Source organism: Cheilinus undulatus, linkage group 9, assembly GCF_018320785.1.
Source record: "Cheilinus undulatus linkage group 9, ASM1832078v1, whole genome shotgun sequence".
In the NCBI taxonomy this organism is placed as follows: Eukaryota; Metazoa; Chordata; class Actinopteri; order Labriformes; family Labridae; genus Cheilinus; species Cheilinus undulatus.
The window spans coordinates 3272944-3299641 of record NC_054873.1 but is presented as its reverse complement, the minus strand read 5'-3'; the positions used below and the strand labels follow the sequence as shown (position 1 = coordinate 3299641).

Below are 26698 nucleotides of genomic sequence, written 5' to 3'. Positions count from 1 at the left end.
GAGCCCAGCAATAGTTAGACTCACCTTCCTGCTTTATAGAGAGCTGTTAGCCAGGATGCTAGCATCAATGCTACTGCATGAATGACCCTGTTTTTATTTTACATTTGACTAATTTTATGAGCATATTTTCATAAAAATGGGTAAAATATACAGTTTGAAATCATTTAAAAATATTCATGATGTTTTTAAGGCATCTGCCCACTTTTCAGTGTCTTGTGACCCCCAAGGGGGTCCCGACCCTCACACTGAGAACCACTGACTTAGAGCATTGGTTCCCAACCTGGGGTCTGTGACCTGGGGTGCCAAAGGTCTTGGGGGGGCTTTGTCTGCTCTGAGCTGCTAAAATTAGGTCTGCAAAGATTGACTTAAACGGTGATAAAGCAGTTATTAAGTAGTTTATGCAGGTCTCTAGGTAAGAGAAGCATGCAGAGGCATTTTTTAGGGTTTTATCAATGAAAGAATTAAAATCTGTGGATTTTTGGTGGCAGTGTTTTACTTTTTCTCGTCCCTTGGGTTCTGGAGGGGCTCTGCTTTCCTTAGGCACATGTTGGGGGGGCTCCTTGGAAAACTGGTTGGCAAACACTGACTTAGAGGATGGATACTCAAACCGTCTCTGTCCTCGTCTCTGTTTGATAACAGTCTGAGCCTGTTGGTGCTTAGATGCTGATAGGATTCTAACATTCTCCTTTATTGTGAGCATAAACCCTCTGTAAACAGATGAGTCATGGTCTGAGGTCATCATGGAGTGAACGGTTAGTAAATGTGCTCTCAGTGTTTCTCTGAAGTCCAAGGACAAACTTTTTCAGCGTCCGGTCCTAATCCTCCACATTCAGAGGTCATTTTTAAATTTCCTTTTCTTCATTAAAGAACAGAGCCCAGTAATTACATCCTCAAGTCCTTTTGACTTTTTAAATGAAGATTAAAGTGGAAAGCCTTCATAATGAGCTCCATTAAAACCTATACCAACAGGATGTAACCCTAAAGAGAGCAGAGAGATGATGGATGTTTCTAACGCTCATTAGTCTGATCTCAGTGTCACAGAGAAGAAGAAGGCTGAGGAGTTAAGATGCTAAATCATCAATCTTCCTCTCTGTAGTTAAAGCGTGGCCCCCTCTCAGACAGAAACACGCTGCCGGGTCCCTAAATCTGCTCTAAGCCCTCATACCTTTAAGATCAGGCTTTCTAATCAGTCTGATCAGAAGCTTGTCCTCTCTGCACGCCACAGACAGACATGTATGTTTACTCACTTTAGTCCTTCTGTCCTTCCTAACCTCCTTATTTCATTCCCTTATTACTCACTTTTTACCCTGGTTCCATCCTTCCTTCCTTCAACACTTTTCTACCTTACATACTGCTTTTTACCTTTCCTATTTCCTCACTTACATTTACGTAATACCTGTTTCTTTCACTTCCCCCCTCTTCTCAGTTATGACTTCTTTCTTCCTTTCTTCCTTAATAAATCACTTTACTCCTTACTTCCTTGATGACTTGCTTTTGTCTTTCTTCCCTTTTTCCTTGATTTATTAATTCCACACTTCCTTCCTTCCTTTCTTTGTCCTGTCTCTCCTTCCATATTTCCTTCTTTCCCTTCCATCCTTCCTTCCATATCTTTCCCTCTATCTTTCCTTCCATGCTTACTTCTGCCCTTCCTTCCATACTTCCTTCCATGCTTCCTTCCTTCTGTCCTTCCTTCCTCCCTCCCTACCTTCCATCATTCCTCTATTCCATTTTTCCTTTTTTCTCTTTCTTTTTCTACCCTTCCTTCATTCCAGTTGTCTTCCTTCCATACTTCCCTCCTTCCATACTTTCTTCCTTCCACACTTTCTTCCTTCCATCAGATCTTCATTCCTTCCATACCTTCTTCCATACTGTCCTTTCTGCTGTCCTTTCTTCCTTGTGTCCATCCATACTCCCTTCCATATTTCCTTCCATGCTTCCTTCCTTCCTTCTGTCCTTCCTTCCTCCCTTCCTACCTTTTATCCTTTTCTTTCTTCTATTTTTCCTTTTTCCCTTTCTTTTTCCACCGTTACTTCCAGCCTGTCCTTCAATCCTTCAGATGTTCATTCCTTCCATTCTTCCTTCCATACTTCCTTCTGTCCTCCCTGCCATACTTCCTTCCCTCCATCCTTCCTTCCATTCATACTTCCCTCCTCTTGTCCACCCTTCCACTGTCCTTACACACTTCCTTCCTTCCTTCTGTCCTCCCTTCCATACTTCCCTTCTCCTGTCATTCCTTCCTGCCCTTCTTTCTTTCCTTCCTTTCCTTCCTTTGTCTTTCTAACCTTATTTTCTTCGTAAAGAAGTCTACGTAGAATCAAACTTTTTCTTTAACTCAGCTTTTTTGTTTGCTTCCTTCCTGCATTCCTTCCATCCTTCTTTCCTTTCCTTTACTTTCCTTTAGCCTATTTTTTCTTTGCTGTCCAGTCATTAATAAACTTTGACGTTATAACTGTAATTTGGTTTTATTCTCATTTTTTTAATTGTGATCTCTCATTTTCCCTCTTGTTTTCATCCAACTCTTTTAAAAAGTTAAATTTCCATTTTAATTGAGAACAGGATCCTTCCTACAGATTTCTCTGAATGCATCGTCTACTAGTTGGTTGTCAGAGGTCGTAGTTTGACTGCAGGCTTTAAATCATGCTGCAGGACTCGTCCCAGCCCTGATATAATTCAGAACACCCTCCCTCTCTCTCTCTCTCTCTCTCTCTCGCCCATCCATGTTCAGAGTTTTGACCTTGCGAGCGTCTCGTGCAGCTCAGTGGAGCAGAAGGCGAGCTGCAGATGTGCTGTAGAGGTTGACGGTGCAGATAACATTATTAATGAGAGCTGACAGCTGTGACAGACTGCTTTAATATATTCACTGCTCACATTAGCTCGGCCACTCACCGCACACACAGCGGCCTGCTCTCATTCACACATTCAGACTTTTAGATCACGTCTCTGCTCCTCAGTAAAAACACAGGTGTGGTTTCTTTTCGTCTGCTGGGCCTCAAACAGATGCATCCGTTGATCTGTGAGCATTTTTAGACTCGTCATTAAAGCACAAGTGTTTAAAACGGTAGAGGCCTCATCTGATCACACACGCCTCATTAGCCATCATCATTCTCTCTGTTTGATTTCTCATCGAGCACTAGAAAGGTTTTTCTGTTCATATTAACCCCTGAGTTACACCAGCCTTCCATACATTCAGTCATAGCTTAGATAAAATTACTAACCTATGACGATGGTGGAATTAGAGCTCAGTAAATTTAACCTTTAACCTCATTTTAATTTCTCTCCTGTTTTCTCTCTCTGCATCCTTCTCCAGCCTCCGGACACAGACGTGAGTACTCTCTCATTATTGATCACTGATTTAGATTATAGGCATTCATTTCCTACATTTTATATCATGTTAGAGTATTTCTGGCAGCTGTTTGGAGCCACATTCACCTTAAATGTCGTTATAAACGTACTTATCTTATTTTTAAATGTAAAGCACAGTAGAAGGCTGGGTTTCTTCTAACTGGTTGCAAATGCAGCATGCAAAATTTGTTTTTGTTTTTGTTTTTTTTTTTTACTTTCCTGAGATAAAACAAAACATCTTCTGTACATTTTCTTAATAAGCACATTTTTCTTGCATGCTGCATTGGCATCTACACATGTTTTTAAACTTTATTTTTGGGGCTTTAAGCATGTTTTGGAATTATCAAGTGAAAAGGCCTGGTGTTTAGAATAAAGACATATTTTTTACTTAATGCACTTACTTGGATTTGAGTTTTTGGCTAAATAAATGTGATTTAAAATTGACCCTTGCACACAAAATCTTCAGATTTTTATTTGACAGTTGGGACTTTTTTCTCATAAATCTTATTTTTATATCATTTTTCATGACTTCATGATTTTATCTAATATTTTTCCCTTTTTATATCCTATGATTAAGACTAAAAATTCATCGTTATTATGAGTTATACATTTGACATTTTTAGCTCATATTTTTGACTTTATTTTCTTGCAATTATAACTTGTTATTTCATAATTGTCCCTTTTTATCTAGTTATTTTGACCTTTTACTAATTTAAATAAATGTATTAAATAATTGGGACCTTTTGTCTCATAATTCAGATTGTTTTTAATTCCATGATAAGGAATTTTACCATCATTATTATGAATTTATGACTTGAATCTTATTATTTTGATTTTTTTTAATCTTATACCGGTGGCTTTTCATCCCATAATAAGGACTTTTCTATGATTACTATAAATGTATGACTTTCTAGCTTATTACTCTCACTTTTTATCTGATTTTTTTAATCTCTCATTTTAAATAGGTAATTCTGGATTTTTATCCCTTAATAAAAAAGTCCTATCTTTATCATGACTATGTGACTTTTTATCTCAATATTTTGTCTTTATATCCGATTCTTAGATTTTTTTTTTCTTTTTTGATAATTAGGACTTATTTCTCATAATTCTGATTTTTTTTTGTGTGTCATTTTTTTAATTTTATGACTTTTTATTTAGAAATTCTGTCATTTTTTTATCTTGTTATTATGACTCATTATAAATATTTGTCATTATTATGACCTACAACTTTGACTTTTTATCTCGTATTTCTTACTTTTTTCCAGGCAATTCTAACTTTTTATTTCATAATTTTTTCCTTTTGATTATTTTAATGAATTTATCTAATAATTAGGAATTTTTGTCCCATAATTCTGTTTGTTTTTTCCCATAATTGTTACTTTTTCACTTCTTATCTTGTAATTGTAACTTTTTATCTAATAAGAATGGCTTTATGACTTTTTCATCCTGTAATTTTAACATTTTTCCAGGTAATTCTAACTTTTTATTTCATAATTTTGACTTTTTAATTTAATTATTTTGACCTTTTACTCTTGTAAACAACTTTATTCCAATATTAAGACTTTTTGTCTCATAATTCTGTTTTTTAATCCCATAATTGTGACTTTTTCACTTTTTATCTTGTAAATGTGACTTTTTATCTCATAAGAAGGACTTCATGACTTTTTTGTCCTGTAATGTTGACTTTTTATTTCATTATTTCAACTCTAGATTTACCCTCTTATGAGTTCAGCCGTTTTTTAAATAAAACCTTAATTTCATATATTTTCTTTGTAAAATGAGCTTCCATCCTGCAGACTTCAGGCCCAGATATCACATTCATTTCTCTGTTAAAGTCTGATTTTCCTGTTTTCTTCCTCATCGTTGGTTGTGAATGCATGTGGATCAGTGAGGTTAAGTCAGCGTCTTCATGTCTCCTTTTCTTTGTCATCCTTTCAGTGTTCAGACGTGGAGGGTGTCTGTCCTCTCAGCTGTGAGAGTTTTGTAAGTACTGCTGCTCTGTTCCCTCCTCTTCATCATCATCATCATCATCATCATCAGTCCTTCATGTTAAACTTCCTCCTTCCGTCTCCTCAGGATCTCAACTGCTTCCTGGTCGACAACAACGGCTTCATCGTGCTGTCCAAAGAACGCAGCGAGGTACGATACCAGCACAGTGAAAATGATATTTTTACTCTCACTCAGCTGTGGGTCAGAGAGGCATTGGGGGTCATCAGAGTTCAGTCTGTGCTACAGAATGGGAGTGGTGGGACTGGTTTGAGAACAGCCGTCAGACCTCTTTACAGAGTTTCCTTCTTCTGGACATCAAACATGATAAAAGTTACCGTAACAGTCAGTTACAGTCCAGGTGAGATCTGTGTATGCTCTGCAAATCTGCCAAAAAGAAGCAAACATAGCAGCTTTCTGCATGGATTTTTATTTTTGCAGCATGTGCATGACTATGGAGTCTGTCCTGCAGGTTCTTGTAGATGTTTTTATCCTCGACCCTCCTCCGCCTCAGGTCTACTGTGGATCTCGGAGGATGAAACGGCCAGTGCTGCATGCTTGTGTCTACGCTATTTAAATAAACCAGACTTGGGGGTCACGTCCACTCTGATCCAGGCCTGAGTCCCTAATGTGAAACCTCCCTGAGACCCCTATATATCAGCTCCTGAAACCTCAGACTCTGTCCTCCGCGTATGCACGCTCTGCTTCTGGGAAACATTTTTCATTCTCCACGTTTTCAGACATTTCAGTCTGAATAATTCATCGATTTATCAATAATGAAAATAATCATTAAAGGCAGCTCACTCTGGTGGCTGACACCAACCTTTAATGGTCCTGTCTGGCTTCTCTACCTTTACTTCGACTTCTCCATGGATCAGGCGTCACTAGATCTGTATCAAAAAGCTGCTGCTGTGGGCTGGGAGTGTGATATAGATAGATATAGATAGAATATTCCTAGGTACTGTTTAACTTTGCATCTAAATTACTGTATCTCTCTGACATCTCATTTAGTTTTTAGACATTTTTTTCTGTTTTCTTTTTTTTTTTACCGTTTGCTTTCACTTTCACATCAAGTCAACGTCACGTTTGTGGCGAAATGACATTCTTGTGTGATTCTTCTCTTGTTCTTACTGATAAATATGAGAATAAAGAGCCACAGTGCAGTAGATTTAAAAATTAAACATACAAAAATCAACCCTGGATGGTCCAGATGGAGGAGTAGTGGATGGTTGGTTGATGGCCACCATGTCCCAACAAGGCTGCGACATCCAGCATGGAGGGGGCAGAGTCATGTTTTGGGTTAGAATCATGGAGAGAGAGCTGGTAGGCCCCTTTAGGGTCCCCTAAGGTGTGAAAATGACCTCAGCAAAGTATGTAGAGTTTCTGACTGACCACTTTCTTCCAGGGTAAAAAAAGAAGAATCGTGCCTTCTGCAGCAAAATTTTCTTCATGCATGACAATGCACCATCTCATGCTGCAAAGAATCCCTCTGTGTCATTGGCTGCTATGGGCATAAAAGGAGAGAAACTCATGGTGTGCCCCCATCCTCCCCTGACCTTTAACCCTACTGAGAACCTTTGGAGCATCCTCAAGCTAAAGATCTATGAGGGTGGGAGGAAGTTCACATCAAAACAGCAGCTCTGGGAGGATATTCTGACATCCTGCAAAGAAATTCAAGCAGAAACTCTCCAAAAACTCAAAAGTTCAATGGATGCAAGAATAGTGAAGGTGATATCAAAGAAGGGCTCCTATGTTAACATGGAACTTGGCCTGTTAAGATGTTTTTGATTTAAATAGCTTTGATTTCAGTAAATGTGACCTCCTAATGCTGCAAATTCAACAAATGGCCATTTTCACTTTTTACGACCTATAAAATGAATGTTTCAAAGTGCACCGAAGTCTTAAAACCGAATGAGAACACCTTGTCCTGGCAGAATAAGCCTCTCTGAATCCTTCAGGATGAGTTCAGGCATCAGACTCTGAGGGTTTTCCGCCTCAGGCTGCTCCGTGGATCATTTAATGTGCTCATAAACAACATCTGGATGCCTCACAGGATTTGACTCTTAATCTGTATGCCCTGCATTAGCAGAGAAATATATAACAGCTGCTGCACCTGCTGACCTCACTGAGCGTGGGCGGGGCTTCAACACAGCGTTTTTTTTTTAAGTAACTTAGACGGGAACTTCAGTGACATTCAAATAAGCTCCAGTATTGAGAATCACCCTCTGGAGATGGAGCTTGCTTATAGAAATATCAGCTAATCATCATCGAACATGCTGAATCTACCATTGTCTCTATCAAATACTGATGACAGTACTTTATATTTTCACTTCTTTTATCTAGCGGTCTTATTAGACTCTGCTCAGTAGTGCCTTTGGTTGTTAATCAGTCTGAAGGGTTTTGCACATCTGTGAAGGCAGCATCAATACTGAGAGGTTCTTCTTCGCCATCCAGATGACGTTTTTTTCAGGGACACCCCAACTTATTTTAGGGAGACAAAGCCAAACCATACTCTCACAATAAAAGAGAGCAGGGCCTGGACCTGTCCCCCATTGAGAATGTGCAGAGCATTATGTGTTAAAATGGAAACTCTGCACTGTTGAACAACTTAAGATGGACATTCAGCAAGAGTGGGAAAAATTTCCCTTTTTATACTTCATTATTCAGTGTCTTGAGTCTCCAGGTTACAGAGTTGTTGGAAGAAAAGGTGATGGAAAAGAGTGAAAGCATGCTCCTGTCCTGACTTTTTTGGAATGTGTTGATGAAATAAAAACACTTATATTTATCAGTTAACCCTTTAAGTGCCAAAGTCGCAAAATTGCAACAAGCAATATTGCTGAATTAAACAGGCTGTAGCTGCAAATGTGGTGCCTAATGTTGTTACCACTTTACACCAGGAGATGGCGGACAAGAGTAACTTCAATCCCAGCAGCATTTGTGGGCGTGTTTTGGAGAGAGAGAGTTTGATAGATGCACCGCCAGTCGAGGAGACGAGGAAATAGTAGTAGTGGTTGTAGTCGGTGCGTAAAACAGAGAAAGAGAATGAATTGTAGCAAGAATACTCACAATGCCGGGAGGAATAGTGGAATATTCACCCCTGTGATGATGTTGTTCAGTCGTCCACTGAGACCGAGACTGCCAGTGTGTCGGAGCCACAGCCACTCCGTGCGCCATGAGAGTCCACAAGAAGCGCATACCGAAGCTGATACTTTTCCTTATGTTAGCCGGGGTGGGGACATGGTGGGGGTTGCAGGGGCGGTCAAAACACGAATATTGACGGAGGTAGCGGGAATAAAAAAACACAGCGGAGGTAGGGGCAGAGGTGATAGAAGCCGTGGCTGTGGAGGCCACTTGGTGATGTCAAAATATGCAAATTAGATGAGTGAATTTACTCCCACCACAAACTTTGGGTCATACTGAAGATTTTTCTCATTTACAGTACGCCTTTATCTCTAACCACCTTCAAGCTACAGCCTCTTGAAATCTTGGTATCAAATCTGTACATTTACTTGAGAAAACTGTGGCACCCAAAGGGTTAAATACATTAAATATCTTTCTTTGTGCTGTTTTCAGTTGAATTTAGATTTTAAACTAGATAAAAATTGCAATTTCATCTGAAATTGCGCGGAGATGCTGAGAGCTGAATTGTGGGAAAACTAGTGAAAATAGCCAAAAGCACAAAAATAGCTGAAAATAGCATAAAAATAGCATAAAATAGCACAAAAGTATCTGAAAATGGCATTCAATAGCTCAAAAAAGGATAAAAATAGCTAAAAGTAGCCTTAAAAACAAAAAGCTGAAAATAGCATAAAAATAGCTATATTTTAAAAATTATAAAAGTTAGAAATGAGAAAAGTCATAGCAGTCGAATGACGAAGAAACTGAATTTTTTAAAGTTTAAATGGTGGCGATACAACAAAGTATGAAGGAGGCGATAGCCAGCACGGAAGAAGAAGAATAAACAAAATGGCCGACGCAAATATCAATAGTGTGGATGCTCAGCATCCCCACTAAAATATTTGTAAATCACTGTTCTGTTTACATTCACATCTTATGAGATGTCCCAACTTTTGTAGAACTGGGGTGTGGAAAAATGCATTAAAATACAAACTCAAAGTATTTTTACCCACTGCTAAATTGTTTCATTCCAACATTGCTCCCTCATAAGCCACATCTCCTCTTCAGGAACAAATATTTATTTACTTTTAATCTGCTTTCAGCTTTCTGATCTCAGCAGGCTTCCATACATTTAAGATCTCATTTTATAGCCCTTTAAAGCTACCATGTGTATTTGTGTGTGTGTATTTGTGTGCCTGCTGTCCATCTGACAGCTGCTCGTTAGCTCTGGATTAACTGGTCCTGTTAAGAGCCATATTACTGAGGATTAATCCGAGCCCACCATGTTACCACAAACACACAGCTGAGCAGCCATACTCACCGTGGCCCCGCCTCCTCCTCTGCTGACATCTTCACTTCTATTTTTAGTTGTTTAATCTTTCTCCGGAGCCTCAGCGTGGCGTACGGTTCAGGTGTCGTTACCTGGACTCGGACCTTTTCATTAAGATTAATGCTCAGTGTCTGCATGCAGCCAGCTGTGCAGCAGCAGGTCGCTCCTTTGAGGCCAGATGAGGCTTAACGTGACCCTGTGACATCAGAAACCAGGTCAGGGTCAGAGGGACGGAGCAGCTGAGAGAATGTCAGCAAGTTAGAAACACAGACTCGTCAGATAAAGCAGCTACAGCTGCTTAAAGATGATGACTGAGGCAGCTCACTGGAATAAAGGTTGAAGATTATGTTTTATACACTTCTGCACTTCTTTAAAGATGTCTGGACTAAAAACAATATTAAAGCAACATTATGTAGGAATTCAGCTGAATTGTCTGGCATATGCACCAAACAGTGGATTGTTGGTGGAACTGCACTGTCACAAGGCAAATGGTTCACACACCAGTCTTCTGCTAAAAAGAAGCTAGTTACAGTGAGTGGATCGGTCTCAATCAGGCTTGCACATTTGCAAAAGTGCTCAAGCTCTGTCAGGGTGCACGGGGATCAGGTGTGCACAGCCCTTTCCAAGTCCAGACACAAATCCTCTATCAGATTGAGGTCTGTGCTTTGACTCGGCCACCAGTAAGTCTACAGAGTTCCTGACTGACCACTTTCTTTTCTGGTACAAAAAGAAGAACTGTACCTTCCCAAGAAAAATTATTTTCATCTATGACAATGCACCATCTCATGCTGCAAAGAATTCCTCTGTGTCAGTGGCTGCTATGGACATCGGTGTAGCACAGGGGGTAAAAAGGGTACTGATTAACCGGGCCCACAGTAGGGAGGGTCCCCGAGACGCCTGTATGGAAGCCCATTTCCACCAAGTAAAAAAGCAAAAATGCGAAAATAGGGCCATTCTTGAAAAAAATCGTAAGTCATTATTATGAGAAAAAAGTCAAAATTATGAGTTAAAAATTCTTAATTAGGAGATAAAATTATGAGATGAAAATGAGAAAAAGGCATTACAGACTAAATGACTTATCTCATATTTTTGTAATTTTTTTTCTTATAATTATTATTTTTTAATCATAATTTTAACTTTTTATCTAATAATTATAACTTTTTGTCTCATAATTTTGACTTTTGTCTAATAATTTTGACTTTTTTTCTCATAATTTTGACTTTTTGTCTCATGATTTTGTCTTTATGTCATAATTTTGACTTAATCTCATGATTTTGTCTTTTTTGTCTCATAACTTTGACTTTTGTCTAATAATTTTGACTTTTTTTCTCATAATTTTGACTTTTTGTCTCATGATTTTGACTTTTTTTCTCATAACTTTGACTTTTGGTCTCATGATTTTGTCTTTTTCTCTCATAATTTTGACTTTTTGTCTTATAATTTTGTCTTTTTCTCTCATGATTTTGACTTTCATCTCATAATTTTTACTTTTTCATCTCATAATTATGACTTTTTGTCTCATGATTTTGATGTTTTATCTCATAACTTTGACTTTTGTCTAATAATTTTGACTTTTTATCTCAAAATTATGACGTAGGATTCCTTTTTGTAAATGTCTTAACTTCCACAGTTTTCTTTTTCAAGAGGCGGAAATGGGCTTCCATATGCCTTTAGTAAAAAGTGTGTTTTTATTTAGTTTTTCTTCATAATTAGTGTCATTACTGACTAAATGAATCAGTCAACAGACTGAAATGGGGCTCCTCCCTTAAAAATGTCCAAGTGGTACGGTCCAGCTCTGCAAAATAATGCAAGTAAATTTAATTTAACCACAGTGAAAATATTGCTCTAAAAGTAGGAAATAATGGTTAAAAATTTATCAACATGCATGGTTTTAGTAAAAAAAAGATGCAACATTTGCTGCTTTGCTAGCCGGCTAAGAGGAGCCCTGTGTAATATTCTTTATGGGGGCCCTAAATCCCTAGCTACTCCCCTGGCTATGGGCATAAAAAGAGATAAACTCACAGCCCTTTCCAAGTCCAGCCACAAATCCTCTGTTAGATTGAGGTCTGTGCTTTGACTCGGCCACCAGTTAACCATTTCTTTGCAGCTCTCTCTGGATGCTTTGGCTCATTGTCTTGCTGGAAAATAAATCTTCAATAAAAGTGTACTCCAGGATTTTCTTACATTTTGGCACATTCATTTAACCCTCTACCTTTACAAGCCTCCCAGTGCCGTCTGCTGAGAAGCATCCCCACAGCATGATGCTGCCACCACCGTGCTCCACAGAGGGGATGGTGTGTTTGTTTTTACTTCTATGCAAGTAAATGCAAAGCTGTTCTAACTATTTTTATTTTAAAAAGTGTAATGAAGTTATTTTGCCAGATTTAATAACAGCCTCAGGAGGAAGACTTTATCGTCTTTATTTAATTCCCATTTCTTTGTTAATTATTTCAACACCAAGAATAAGTGGTGGTGAAATGTGTTTTAAAGTTATAAACAATTAAATGAGAAGTAGGATCAAAATCAAATTAAATCCCCCATACACAGCAGTAAAATGTTCTGCTGTAAAATAACCTTAAACTAAGAATAATTTCCTGCTGCAGCTCATTTTTCATGATTTGCATGTGTGCTGCATTCCCAGCAGCCTTACTAAGCAGATATTATGATGAAGTGCTTCCTCCCCGTTTCTGCTGAGCTCGGGACTTTACCGGAGGTTTGTGGAAACACCCAGAATCCCCCCTGGTGTTGACGCTGCTGTGGTGTGAAGGTGCGTTGCAGGGCGCGGTAAATATTTAATCAGCGGAGAAACGAAGCCGGAGCTGACTCAAAGAAACGGGTCAGGGACAGGAAGCTCAGGGAGCAGGGTGACGGAGCAAAACGCAGGGATTGTTGTTGTTGGTGTTCGATGTGAGCAGTGGAAATGTCGGTTTGATCAATGAGGCTGCTGCAGGAGGCTACTGTTCCTCCCCAGGGCTGAACAAGGTTAGACTGATAGAAAAAACCCTATAATGTCCTGAAATTAACAAAAGGTACAGCCACCCAAGAAGAACTGTGAGAAAGGCGCAGCTGCAAAATAAAGGACTGTATCCTTTCTTTCTACATACGAGCTCATGTCTGCACAGGAAAGATGCATTTTTATACAACTGAGGATTTTATCGTCTGGTTGGCTCAGACTTTTAGACTTGACTTAGACTTGACTTTTAGATTTGAACAGGAATCTCTACTGTTAAAATAAGAAAGTCAGAGTGCAAAAAACTGCAGTTCCTTAAGTGTCCACTTGAGGCTGTTTCCAAAAGTGACTCATTCCCCAGTGACTCCCATATTAAAATGTCTACTTTAACATAGGAATTAAACATGTTTACAACCTGGTAAAAAGACCATTTTTGTCTGAATAACTCATTTCTAACCTGCAGTTTCTGGATTAGCACAGATCAGTGTCCACAGGGTGCCATCTGCACCATGGTTTTTCTCTAACCAACGACACAACCACGCCTACAGGGTCTGTTTCTGAAGTGGTGTGGAGAACAGCATAATACTGTTATTTTTACTCAGTACAGGACTTTGATTCACTTTTTATATCTGGGAAAAAGATTAGAATATTGACTTGTCTGACAAAGGTTTAATTTAAGCCCAAGACTCGTCCAACTTGGCCCAGCGTGGCCTAACACGGCCCAACCTGGCCAGATGTGGTCTGACATGACCTGATGTGGCCCAGCATGGCCAGATCAGGCCTGATTTTGCCTAGTGGGGCCTGGCATGGCCAAACCTGGTCTGATGGGGCCCAAAAGTGGTCCCACATGGCCTTACGTGTCCACACATGGCCTTACGTGGTCCATTGTGGCCTGTCTTGGCCCTGTATGGTCTGAGGTGGTCCAACTTGGCCAGGCATAGCCTGACTCAACCTGATGTGGCCCAACATGGCAGGACATGGCCCAGCTTGGCCTAACATGGTCTGATTATGCCCAATGTGTTGTGTTGGGCTTTAGGGGAGACAAAGACATCCTGTGGGACATGGCTGCATAACTACAGTTTATCCTTGATTTTTTTAGGTTTTTGCAGACCCACTGCACACTTCAGCACAGATCCATGTCCTTAGGATGCTTTCGTCACCAGGGTTAATTTCTAAATGGTGTGGAGAACAACACAGTGAAGTTTCACTCAGAACAGGGCTTGCATTTTACTTCTTATATGTTGGAAAAAGATAAGAATCTTGTAAGACTGTGGTCTATATCAAGTCCAGTAAAGGTTTGATGTAAGCCCAAGATTTGCCCAGTGTGGCCAGGCGTAGCAGGATGTGATCTGATGTGGGCTGACGTGGCCAAATGTGGTTAAACGTGGCATGACTTGTCAGAACTTTGCTCAACTTGGCCTTAATTTGCATGATGTTGTCAGACATGGCCAGACAGGGCCGGGCCTGGCAAGATGTGGCTAGAACGAGGTCAGGCCAGGATACCTACCCCTACCCTCAGGCCTGAACTGGGTTGGGCTTGAGGGGAGACAAAGACATCCTGTCAGTCATGGCAGCTTTACTATTGTTTACTAGGTTTTTGCAGGCCCACTGCACATGTTATGAGACATGCTGCCCCGGTCTACTGCTCTTATTTCTCAATTTAAGTAGTCTGTTGAAAAATACACACAAAGGGCTTTATTAACTAAGATTATATCATATGTTTTTGGCAAAATGTAGGAGAAAGGCTGTTAAAAAGTGGTACTTCACCTCATGAGCACACTATGAAGTAGCAAGACAGTCTAGCTGCAGATTTCAGACACCTCCTCTTTCAGACCAGTACTGTAAGATGCCACCTCTATCAGGATAGAAATACATGCTAAATCTTCCAGAATGATCCAGTAAGGGTTTGGATGCTCAGAGTTTAAAGTTAAACTCCTGATCAGCAAGACCTAATCACGAAATGTTTAACAAAGCCAACAAATTTGTCTGCTAACAGAAAAATGCATAATCCACATGAAAACACTTTAACACAGTTAACGTAGCTAAGGCTGAAGCTAACAAAACTACATCGGCTTATGAGTAACATTGACTACGTAGCTAGTGTAGCTAAAGCTAATTTACCTACTCTTAGAGCTAATCACTTGGCAGCGTTTGAACTGTAAGTCATAGGCACTAACTTGTTTTTTCCTGTGAAAGCTCTCCTTTGTGCCTTTCTAATCATGTCCACCATGCATTCGTAGCTCTTACAGAAAATTCTCTAGTGAGCCTGGAACTTGGCTGACTATCCGGGGTCTCTGAGGACAGCATTGTCGTATACAACAATAAGTGACACAGTTTATTAAAACAATAACTTTTGAAGCACAAGTCATAGAATTTTTTTTTTTTTCCTCTGAAAGCTGACCATTTTGCCATTTGTTTGCTACCACTGATGTCTCCGTAGCTCTAAAAAACGCTGTTGTAGCAGGCCCTAAACTTTGGTGACTTTTTCAGGGTCTTTGGACATTAAATCCACAGCGTTACATCGGATAATAAGCGTCTTTTTATCCATCTTGAATCCATTTTTGATCATGTACTTTGCCTTTCTTCAGTGGACAGCGTCATATTTGTTGACATGCAATGCATTGTGGGAGTTGTAGTCAACCAGTTGAGTCTACTGCATAGAGGAGTGGCACAAATGAATCTAACTGCAACACATAGACTTTTTTCTTTGTATATTTGTAGATTTTTTGAAAACCGTTTGTTTATTTTTTCACTATTTGTCCCCAAGAGATGTGAGAGCAAGTCTGTGCAAAGAAAAGGCTTAGTCACTATTCTTACTGTGTGTTATCAATAAGAATCTGTAAGTTTGAAATTCTGATTCGTTATTTCTTTTGTCTTTAGAGTCCTATAACTTTTTATAAATTCAAGTAACATTACTTTTGTAGATATATTCTTAAAGCCCAGGTTGTCCTGAAAAAAAGGATGTATAGAGCTTGACTGTGCACCACAGGGTTGATGTTTTAAATGCTTTTGAAGACAAAAAGTCCAGATGAGACATGATGGTGGAAAAAATAGCTGTGAGCTCTAAGGGTTAAAGCAGGCCATCGTTCATGAAACTACTTCTAAAATGTGACATATCTTGCACGGGCAAATTGGTAATATCAGAGGTGGTGTCTCACAGTAGTGGTCTGCGGGGGGGGTCTGAGAGCTGCAGTCTGCAGCTACACCTCTCTCGAAAATGTATCATCTGTTTTTCAGTCAGTAGCACTCTTGTCATACATTTAACCATTTTATTACCTCCGCCAAGGAGGTTATGTAATCGGGTGGGTTTGATCGTTTGATCATTTGTTTGTTTGTTAGCAACATAACTCAAAAAGTTGTGGATGGATTTTGATGAAATTTTCAGGAAATGTCAGAAATGGTATAAGGAAGAGCTGATTAGATGTTGGGAGTGATCCAGATCACCATCTGGATTTAAGATTTTTTTAAGGATTCTGTACCACTGGGAGATAGGGCTAATGGTGGAGGTCTGTGCTGTTACCACTTAACACCAGGAGATGGCGGACATGAGTAACTTCAATCCCAGCTGCATTTGTGGGTGTGTCTCTGTTCAAAGTTTTGGAGTCTATAGAGTTTGAAAGACGCACGCCTGGTCAAGGAGACAAGTCGGAGTGTAACAGAGAAAGACAGCGAATTATAGTGAGAATACTCACAATGCTGGGAGGAACAGAGGAATATTCACGCTCTGCCATGACTTCCAGTCGTCTGGTGAGACCATGGGTGAGACTGTCAGTGTGTCTGTTGGCACCGGCAGGCAATGCTTCCACCATGACAGTCCACCCGTAGCGAAGCTAATGCTTTGCCTCACTGTGTTTCCACCCCTCTGGGGAGGGAGTAATCGGTGAATGTCGTGGTGGGGGGCACATGGGGAGGGATCCAGGAATGTTTTAAAGGATTCTTCACTACTGGGAGATAGGGCTTAAGGTGGAGGTCTGCGGTCTCCGAGTGCTTTTCTAGTTACAAAATGGATCTACAGTTTAACTTGATGGAGAAGGCTCTGCTCAAAAGATGCCCCCTCTGTAAGTCAAGCAGCAGTTTACATGGAGTGCATAGCTAGCAACCTCCCATATAGAGAGATACATTTATGACAATGGGTATTGAATACAATACCATTAGCTCAGAAGCAATTAATCTATAGCAGCATGAATCTGAATGTGAGGGTGCAACAGCTTTATGCTATAAAGGAGGAGGCTGGGGTGGAGGCAGCGTGGTGCATCAGCGTTAATAAAGGCAGGGATTAGTGACATTCCTATCCTGTAATCCTTGAAGTTAAATTGAGTAAAACTGCAGCCGATCACGTCTGATTTGATGAGTCCTTACAAGCAGCAGAACTCTGAGGTTTCTACTGCAGTGGTGATTCTCAGCTCTGTTCCCGTCTTCCTCCAGCCTGAGAGCAGAAATAAAGGTGTTCATCTGCCGCAGAGCTCCTGGCAGCAGTTTGTCTCTCTGGCTCTGTTACTGCTTTATTTTTGTTTATTCCAGCACGTTTACCCTCTGCTGATGCTGCTGCAGAGTAAACAGAAGGTCAGATTTCGGTGTAAGCAGCATCCGAATGCTCACGCTCAGCAACCCATCAGCCCTCCGAGGCTGCTGGGAAAATCCCGTCCAGGTGGAGAAGCAGTGTGGGCAGAGATCAGCTTGTAAACAGGAGCAGAGCAGCTGAGACAAAACGCTCTGAATAATTCAGAGACTCTGCTGCTGCTGCTGAGGGCCAGAGACGATGCACGCTCTGCAGAAGCACTGAAGTGACTTTAAATCACAGTTTTACTCTCACTGCATCTTCCTCTGCTGCTGCAAACACGACGTACCTCTACCTCATCAACCAGACCTTTGTCCTCTCTCTAAATGGGCTGTTTTTAATCCTTTCCTTAGGTAGTAGAGAACAGGAGAAATGCTTGAAACGAACTCTGCAGAAGTTCAGTAAACTGCAGTGAGGATCATAAAATAACGACTGTAGATTTTTCTCTTTGGGGGCAGCAGTGACTTTTCTAGCTGCTCTCCTCAGCTTCATTAGTATCATGAGGTTTGTCTGTTAATCAGTGTAAAATTCACCTGCTCTTTTTAAATTGTCATTAATGTAAAGGCTTTATCTGTGTTGTCTCTTCCAGGTGGGTCGATTCTTTGGCGAGGTGGATGGCTCTGTAATGGCGTCGCTGGTCAAGATGGGAATGTATAAGAAGTAAGAATTTCTCTGCATAATACTTTCCTCTCCACTCTAAAGCCTCTCTTTTTTATTTTTACCATTTTAACCAGTGTAAATCAGGGTTATTTATGTGGTTATAAGCTTATTTTTCTCTCTTTTTTGCAGGGTGTCGTTATTTGACTACCAGGCGATGTGTAAGAACAGTCACCATCACGCCAGCAGCGCCCGACCTCTGCTCAGCGTGAGTCTCTGCACTTTATAATAACACTATCTGATAAAACTATCAAGGCTGTCCATGAGGGGGGTTAAAGGGGAGAGCTTTCTGGGGCCCAGCCAAAACGGGGGACCATGGGACCATAAATGGTTTATTGTAAAGTTAAGCTGTGATAACCATATTTTATTGGTTTACCTGAATATTTTTTTTTCATTCTTTATAATTCATGCAGTTGTATATAGTCTTTATAAGAATGTAAACCCCTTTCTTGAAACAGAATAAAGATGGGTTAAAAGTGGGAAAAAAATGGGTTAAAAGGGGCAAAAGTGGGCACAAGGAGTAATTAAAAGGGGTTATAAGCAGGAAAAATTGGTTAACGTGAGCAAAAACTGGAGGAGAGCAGAAAATATGGGTTTAAAGTGGAAAAAAATTACATAACATAGAGTGAAATAAAATTAACATTGTCAAAGACGAGGTCAGTGGGACGAAAATGGGTTAAAAGTGGCAAAAACCTGCAGAAAAACATGTTGAAAAGAGTCAAATAAAATTAAAACGTGGTAATAAGGTGTTTAAAGTGGCAATAATGGGCATAATTAAGATTTAATGTGGTTAAACCGGGCATAAATGTGCACATGAGGTAATGAATAGGGGTTAATAGTGGCAAAAAATGGGTTAAAAGTGGTAATCACCTGCAGAAAAAGTTATGGAAAGAGTTGAGTAAGTGGTATACTGGCTATAAAGTAGCAATAATGGGCTGAAAAGGCAGTAAAATAGATTTAAAACATGGCAATAAGGTGTTTAAAGAGGCAGTAATGGGTGTAATAAAGAGTTAAATGGGTTTAAAGTTGGTAAAATTTTGCATAGTAAGTAATCAAAAGTGGTCAATAGTAGCAAAAATGGGTTTAAAGTGGAAACAAAGGACATAACATACAGTGAAATGAGATTAAAACTGTCAAAGAAGAGGTCAAAAGGGGATAATTGTGGCAAAATGGTTTACCAAAGGCAAGAAATGGCAAAAAGTGGGTAAAAAGGGTTAAAAGTGGCAAAAAACAGCAGAGAAAGTGGTGGAAAGAGTTGAATAAGTGGTATATTGGCTTTAAAGTGGCAAAAAGGTAGTAAAAAACATAAATAAAGGGTGGCAATAATGTGTTCAAAGAGGCATGAGTGGGTGTATTAAAGAGTTAAATGGGGTTGAAACTGGTAAAATTGTACACAAAAAACAGTGAAAAGAGGTTAATAGCAGCAGAAATGAGTTAGCATCAGTAAAAATAGGCAGAAAGAGGTGAAAATGGGTTAAAAACGATGAAAACTAGGAGAAAGAGTGGTGGAAAGGGTTTAGTAAGTGGTTTACTGGCTTAAAAGTGGCAACAATGGCCTTAATATGGGCAAAAATTGGCAGAAAGTGGTGAAAATGGGTTTAAAGGGCCAAAACCACAGATGATTTCAACCTTCCCACCCCCCCGGTCCTGCATCTTGACTCCCCTGCTGTGCGGTCACTGTAGACTCGCTGTAGACGTTAGATGCTAAAGTGTGGAATATCCAACCAGTTTAATCATCTCTCCACAGTCAACAATATAAAGAATCAGAGAGTCTGAGCTGGTGACAAAGAATAATATTAAAATGGTTATTATTTGTTGTAACGTCTTGTCTCCGGTTTCTCCCTGCAGCCGTTCTACGGCATCGCGGCGTTGCTGAGATGGTTCTTCTCCAACGCTTTGATGTGAGTTTAACCTCAAGATTTCTTTTTGTAGTTTGTTACATTTTACACAGCGCCCCATCTTTTTTGGAAGTAGCATGCTCTTCACATCATGCAAACATTCAAGTGGCAATTTTTTTAACAGTTTGCAAAAAACCTACTCCATGCCCATTCCCTACAAGACAGTTCATATCAAACTTGCAATATGAGTAAATAATGATAAGAATATTCTATTTTTGAAAATTGTGCAGCAGTAAGGCTGTAGAGATGCTGTGCTGATTGTGTGAATTTACTCTGAACATTTTCTAACATGACTTTCGTCTTCTTTCAGGTTCTTGTTGGACTTTAACCTCTGCGGTCTCTGGCACTCAGATTATTTTGTGGACGGTAAGAAGTCCAATAAGCACATAAAATTTGTCACACAACCAGTGAAATCTCCAGGAAATAAGCAGATCTGAAAATGGATAAACAAAGATCAGGGACAAACAGATTTAGTAGATATTTGTCTCATTCACAAAAATCTGTGTCATATATGTGGGGCCACATCTTCATCATCACCTCCATCACCATCACTATCATCATCATCATCATCACCTGGGTGTGTTTTCACTGTGATCATCTTCATCCGTTCAGCCAAGGCTGGATATCACACCAGTGAGTACCACACGTCTCTATCTGTGTGTTTGTGCTAAAACTGTCAACTTCATTAAAGCCTGTAATAAACTCGGTTTGTTTTTTCTCAGGTCACAAAACGAAGAAGGTGGAAGCGCTGCAGCCGTGTGACACGGCGTACCCCGGCTTCATGTACGACCCGTCCATCAGAGAAGCAAACAGCCTCATCAAGTGTGGACGCTGTCAGAAGTAAGAGACAGAAAATGGAACTTTAAGAGAATATCACCTTTACCTGAATTAAAAAGCAGAACAGCACTAACAGAAGACTGAGTAATGGTGGAATGGTCCTTTAAATTACACCAACAATACTGTAAATCTGGGAAATCTTTTCTGGAGGTTACAAACAGCTCTAAGAGAAACAAGAAGAAGGAAACAGAACTCAGTAAAAAGATAAAAATATGCTGCATTATTATCACCCTAGTGGCTGTAAACCAATTGATTATTGATTATTGGTTTCTATTGGATCTTTTTGTTGTGCCTCAGGATGTTCGTGGTCCAGGCGATCCCCAACAGTAACCTGGTGTTCGTGGTCACTCAGGCCGACTGTGACTGTTCCCGTCAGTACGGACCCATGCTGCTGGCCCCCAAAGAGATCAAATATATCCTTCATATACTGCACAACAGTGAAATAACACCGCCCCCTGCTGGACACAGCCAGAGAAGGTGCAGCAGGAACTAACCCCCCCCCCCCGCCCAAAATTCAAATCAAATTCCTAAAAATGTCTTACTGCAATTATTTTGTCCTATATTGCAAATTTGATATGAATTGTAATGAAGGGAGTGATGATTTTATTGATTTCTTATTTTGAAAAAGACAAAAATATACAAAAACAAGTACAGTAGGAACTTTTGTCAATTATTCTAGAAAATATTGTTTAAAAAAATGTATTAAACTGGTATTTCAAAACACATTTCAGGTCAAAGAAATATTGCACCCTCTGCGACTTGAAAACTGCAGTAGGTCACATTGTGATTTAATCTACATTTCAATTAATTGCCCAGCCCTGTTTGAATCCCATGAAGGTTTGCAGTCACTTCCACTAAACCACACCCATAGCACCAGACCCACTGATTGCAGCCTGCATTGTTTAATTTCCAAATGTAAATACTGCACAGTCTGTGCAGACTTTGTGTTAACTTATTCATATGTTTCCAGTTTCTGTAGAGGTCACAGCTATGAAGCAATCAGAATTTAATGTCTTATTACTCTACATCACCTCTGCATGCTCTCTCTCTCTCTCTCTATGTGATTGAAGCTCATTGACTAACTTATCCAAAGATAAAATAATACATGGTTAAAGTTTTAAAATATGCATTTCATTATCTACATTCAGGGCAGCTCACTCGCAGAATCAAAGAAAATCGATTATAAAGTAACACATGAATGCCATGTAAACGCTTCATGGTTTCTGAACTGGTTTGAAAACTTTTATTGGTTCATATTTTAACTTCTCAGCGCAGAGTTTTCTATTTTCCTTGACGGCAGTGAACATAACGCCACGGTGAAGTGTAACAGGATGAAGTCCCAGAAGGTTCGACGGCGTCCGGAGTCGTGCCACTCATACCATCCAAAGGTGAGCTTCCTGTCTGCAACCAGACGTCCAATCAATAATCAATCACCTTTAAATTAAAGATGATGTCAGGGATGAACTGGATTATACTCTTCTAAGCAGTTTGTTCAGCTCACAGCCAAGATATTATCAGTAAAATCAGAAAATAATCAACATTTACACGTTTATCTGAATTTCTCCAACAGGAAAACGCCAAGGAGTGTGGCGGGGCGGCGGCCATCTTCCTCTCACTCTCTCTCTTCTCGTCCTCGCTGCTCGTCTCTTCTCTCCTCCACTGCTGGACATAAACCAGAATCAGCCAATCAGGACGCCCCAAAGGTGGGGACAGGGATGTAAAGCAGGAACCAAAAATGAGACTAGTCCAAGGATTTTACCTGCCAGACGAGAGAGAAACGGACTCCTAGAGGGTTTCCTCTGAGGATTAAAGGGCTATTTCACCTTATATCTTTGTTTTCTACTTGAATTTAGACTCCGCTCTCTCTGGAATAAAGCGAAGACTTTTGGAAGTAGCTGCAGGACGAGATGAGACTTATAAATGGGACAGCTTGAGGAGAAACGCTGCCATCACTCTAAGAGAATGTAGAGACTTTTTGATACAGAAATAGTCCGTTTTTCATTCAGTAATTTTCTATTTAAAAAAAAGGAGTGAAGCTTTAGCTTTAAACTCTGAGGATCTCATCTTTTTATGAGGGGTCGAAGTAAAAGAGCAAACAGAAGCCAAATGTTAAAAGAAGAGTAGTTTATGTAAAGACTGAGGAGCCTGACTGAATTATGAATGTGACGAATGACGAGTGGAAACTCTGGAGGAAGATTCAGACAGCAGGAACTTTGAAGAACCGAAGGATCAACTCTGTTTGTTTCCACTTTAAGACTTTTCAGCCTCCAAAAAAATCCCAAAGGAACGTTTCATGTTCAGTTTCAGGAGGATTTTATTTAATGATCATGTACCAACATTTTAAAAAATGTCAGCATCGCAGCTGTTTTTTTATCTATGTGCTCAAACACAGACAAGTAGGGAGAAATACGGAAGCCCTTAGAGGACATTAAGGCTGTGCACCTTCACTCTTCCATTCAGTTTGATTTCAGGGTGCATCAGGATGTTTTGCATCGTTAAAGACATTCAGTCAGATAAATATGAACTCAGGTTTTATTACTTAGAGAGAAATCAGTGTCGACATAAACGACTTTGCATTTAAATCAGAATAAAGGAAGGAGTTTGGTCGTGAATGGAAAATCTACGAGAAACATCAACACACATTCACAGATGATTCTGTCTCTGCAGCCATGCAGAACCGTCTGTATCAGGATGCATTCACCCAAGAGAACATGCATCCATGTTTTTTATTTTGCACCATTTTCCCATGTGATCAGCTAAATTTAGGTTGTTTTCTTAACATCCTGACTAGTGCATCTTGTACTCTGGCTGTTCTTCAATGAGTGAATTCTTGTAGTTTTCTAGAACACTGGTTCTCAGTTTTCCACAGCAGAAAGGACAGAACCTCCTCTGAATTATTCAGGAATTTTACAATAACTTTATCTGAAATCTTTGAGGATTTTTTTTTCTGTTCAGCTTTTTTGGAAACTTAAAGTAATTTCCCTCATCTTTGGGGATTCTTCTGTGAGCATTTTTGCAGAAAGGAGCTGCATGGCGGCGAAGAGGTTAGGACTGTTGCCTCACAGCAAGAAGATTCCTGGTCAGGGCCTTTCTGAGTGGAGTTTGCATGTTTTAGGTTAGCTGGTGATGCTAAATTGCCCATAGATGTGAGTGTGAGTGGGCCTCTGTCTCTATATGTCAGCCCTGTGATTGAATTGCCAAGGAACAGGATAAGCAGGGTAGAAAATGGATGGATTTTCCCAAAAAACTTCTGGAAATATTCTCTGCGACTTTCCAAGTAAGTTTAAAGAAAGTCTGCAAGGCAGCGGGGACTTTGGGGAATTTTCAACAGTAATTATTAAGATTTTGTGCAGTACTTTTCAGCGGTCTTTTCATAGAAATTTCCAGGAACATTTCAGGAATTTTCACAGGAAAAAACTAGAACATTTGGAATCCGTCCTGTTAATTTTTTGAATTTTGATCTGGACTAAGTCTCAGGGAATTTTCTAAAACACTTTTTGGAAACTTTGAGGTATTTTTTTCTGTCTTTGTTCTATTCGATGAGAGGTCCAAACACTGTGTTTCATGAAATAACAAATTGAAAAAATGTTTGAAATTTGGGTCGCAGTAGCTCACTGAGGAGTTAGTCGTGGATCCTGAAGCTTAAATGGTTGAGAACCACCATTCAAGAGATCTCCAGAAATCACTTTATCATCAGGGGGATGAGCTTTATCATCCTCAGATAAATGTGATAAGATTAATAGCAACAGATTTAAAAAGGAAAACCAACATATCTCTGTGACTGAGGAGAATCAGCTTTGTTATCCTGACATAAAGTAAATAAAAACAAGTTTAAACATGCCAAAAATGTCTCTGTGTGGTGACCGTGAGTTTTATTTTGTATTTTATTTTGATGATACTTCTGGTCGCCGACTTCCGGCGTCCGTTGTTTTGTTGGGTAACTTGTCAGTGCTTCTCCTGAGGTTCACCATCCCCCACGGCGCTGCAGAGAAGGATCACACCTGCTACTAATCATCCAATCTCGACTACCTACAAGAGGCTGCCCGTGATTCTCTGCAGTGCCAGAGTTTTGCTCTTACTCACCTGTGGTAAACCTCCAGCGCTCGGCCTTCTTACCTTTGTGCATTATTGTATGATTCCAGTACCTACCTGTTGGCTGTTTTCTAACGTGTCTCCCTGTTCTTTTCCAGTGCCTCACTCCACGCTCACCTGCAGCTTTGTACAGCACTCTCTCCCACAACGATTCACTCCCTGGACCCATTCCCCTGTATCAATAAAACCTTTAAAACTGCTTCATCGTCTGCATTTTGGGTTCAAACACCACTCACACGCAACACTCTGTTACTGTGGGAATACAACTTTGTCATCCTCTAAACAGCTTTTTATCCTGAGATATTAAAATTTAGAGGACAATATTTGAAGAGAACATCCAAAGAGGGTCTGTTCCTACCAGGAACCCAGAGTTTCTGTTATTATGGGATGACCAGCTTTGTTTTCCAAAGACATTAAGAAAAAATAGGTACAGATTAAGAAAAGCAAAATGATCCGTGTCCGTGGGAAAACCAGCTTTTTCAATCTAAGATGATGAGATGAAAGCCAAAAGATCTTAAAGGGATACTTCAACATTTTGGCAAATTCGCCCATTGTCATAATCCCTATAGTCTTAGTAACAGCTTCGTTAGTTGTCGGTGCAAGCTATTTTCAGATTGCCGCTGCCGAGTTAAGAGCTTCTGTGCCAACTCAATGGAGTCTTAAGGTATTCCGGCTTTCCCTCATCAAACTCATCAAATACACAATCCAACAGGATTAAAAAAGTAGGGGCATGGCAACAAAAGCCTGGAAAAGTAAGTGGTAGGGCTGAATGACTTGCAAAATTAATCGAATTGCAATTTTTTTTCCCCAATGTTGTGATTACGATTTAATATGCGATTATTATTGGGTTAATCTTATGTAATTTTTAACAAAATCGAGCAATAGAAAATTTCATAAATAAGTCCATGTGTATTGAAAACAATGAAATTATTTCAGAAGCATTTAATCCATAGTAGCATGAATCTAAGTATGGGGCTGCAACAAGCTTGAAGCTATAGGAGGCGGCTGGGGTGGAGGAGGTGGAGCTGGCTAGCAGCTGATCACAGCTGGGGTTTGACTTTGGTGAAGTTACGTTAGGCTTCATCAGTTTTGTTTAAATGAGCAAACTATTTTTGCTTGTCTTGCAAATGTGATGCCATTTGCTTTTTTAAAGGGTATTATCATTTTATGTCACTCATTTTGATTTAAAAAAAAACATGCTTAAAACATAAAAAGGAGCATTTTTGTAAACCATTTTTAAAAAATGATACTTGAATGTTTGCTTAAAGTGCATAAAATCTCTGCTGCTTCAAATAAATATTTGTAAACTACTTCTTGACACATTTCAAGTTAAAGAAATATTGCAACTTCTGCAATTTGAAAATTGCAGCAGGCCATGTTGTGATTGAATCTAATTTGGGATTAATTTCCAAGCTCTAGTAAGTGGTACTAATGAAAAACAGCTGGAGGAGCATTTTGAAGCTACCTGAGCTAATGTGAGCTGGTATTTTCATGGAATGGTAAAATGTCTCAGTTTCATTATCTGATATGTTGTTTATTTTCTATTGTGAATCAAATATGGGTTTATGAGATTTGGAAATCATTGACGTCTTTTTTTTTTTTTTTTTTTACATTTTCACACAGTGCCCCAACTTTTTTGGACTTGGGGTTGTATGACTTCATGGGAAAAACACAGGAAATACATATATGGACTTTTTTTCCTGGGGGATTGAACTCACTTCTTTTTTTTTTTTTTTTTTTTTTTTGTAGTATTACAGTAAAGACATTGAAAGTGGCCGTATTCATTTTATTTGAATTTAGCATCTTTTTGACTTGAAATGTGTTTATTTCTAGTCAAACCGTCCTGCTGGTTCAGATACAGCTGCATTAAAGCATTAAAGTTACAGTAAGGACGCCCCCTGCTGGACAGAGGAAACAATTACCACACTCAG

The 26698-nt window shown here is 39.6% G+C and overlaps 1 protein-coding gene across 1 annotated transcript in view; it reads left to right on the top strand.

Annotated features, from left to right (window-relative positions):
* The window catches only part of LOC121515292 (voltage-dependent calcium channel subunit alpha-2/delta-4-like), a 94310-nt gene extending 71843 nt beyond the window's left edge, over nucleotides 1–22467 (top strand). The window contains exons 29-40 of the mRNA XM_041795985.1: nucleotides 3308–3322; nucleotides 5281–5325; nucleotides 5419–5481; nucleotides 17873–17943; nucleotides 18073–18148; nucleotides 19789–19841; nucleotides 20149–20204; nucleotides 20451–20471; nucleotides 20561–20678; nucleotides 20973–21088; nucleotides 21981–22063; nucleotides 22246–22467. Coding sequence (XP_041651919.1) covers nucleotides 3308–3322; nucleotides 5281–5325; nucleotides 5419–5481; nucleotides 17873–17943; nucleotides 18073–18148; nucleotides 19789–19841; nucleotides 20149–20204; nucleotides 20451–20471; nucleotides 20561–20678; nucleotides 20973–21088; nucleotides 21981–22063; nucleotides 22246–22347 — 819 coding nt within the window. The 3' untranslated portion in view covers nucleotides 22348–22467. The remainder of the gene's footprint in view (nucleotides 1–3307; nucleotides 3323–5280; nucleotides 5326–5418; nucleotides 5482–17872; nucleotides 17944–18072; nucleotides 18149–19788; nucleotides 19842–20148; nucleotides 20205–20450; nucleotides 20472–20560; nucleotides 20679–20972; nucleotides 21089–21980; nucleotides 22064–22245) is intronic.
* Nucleotides 22468–26698: the final 4231 nt, after the last annotated feature.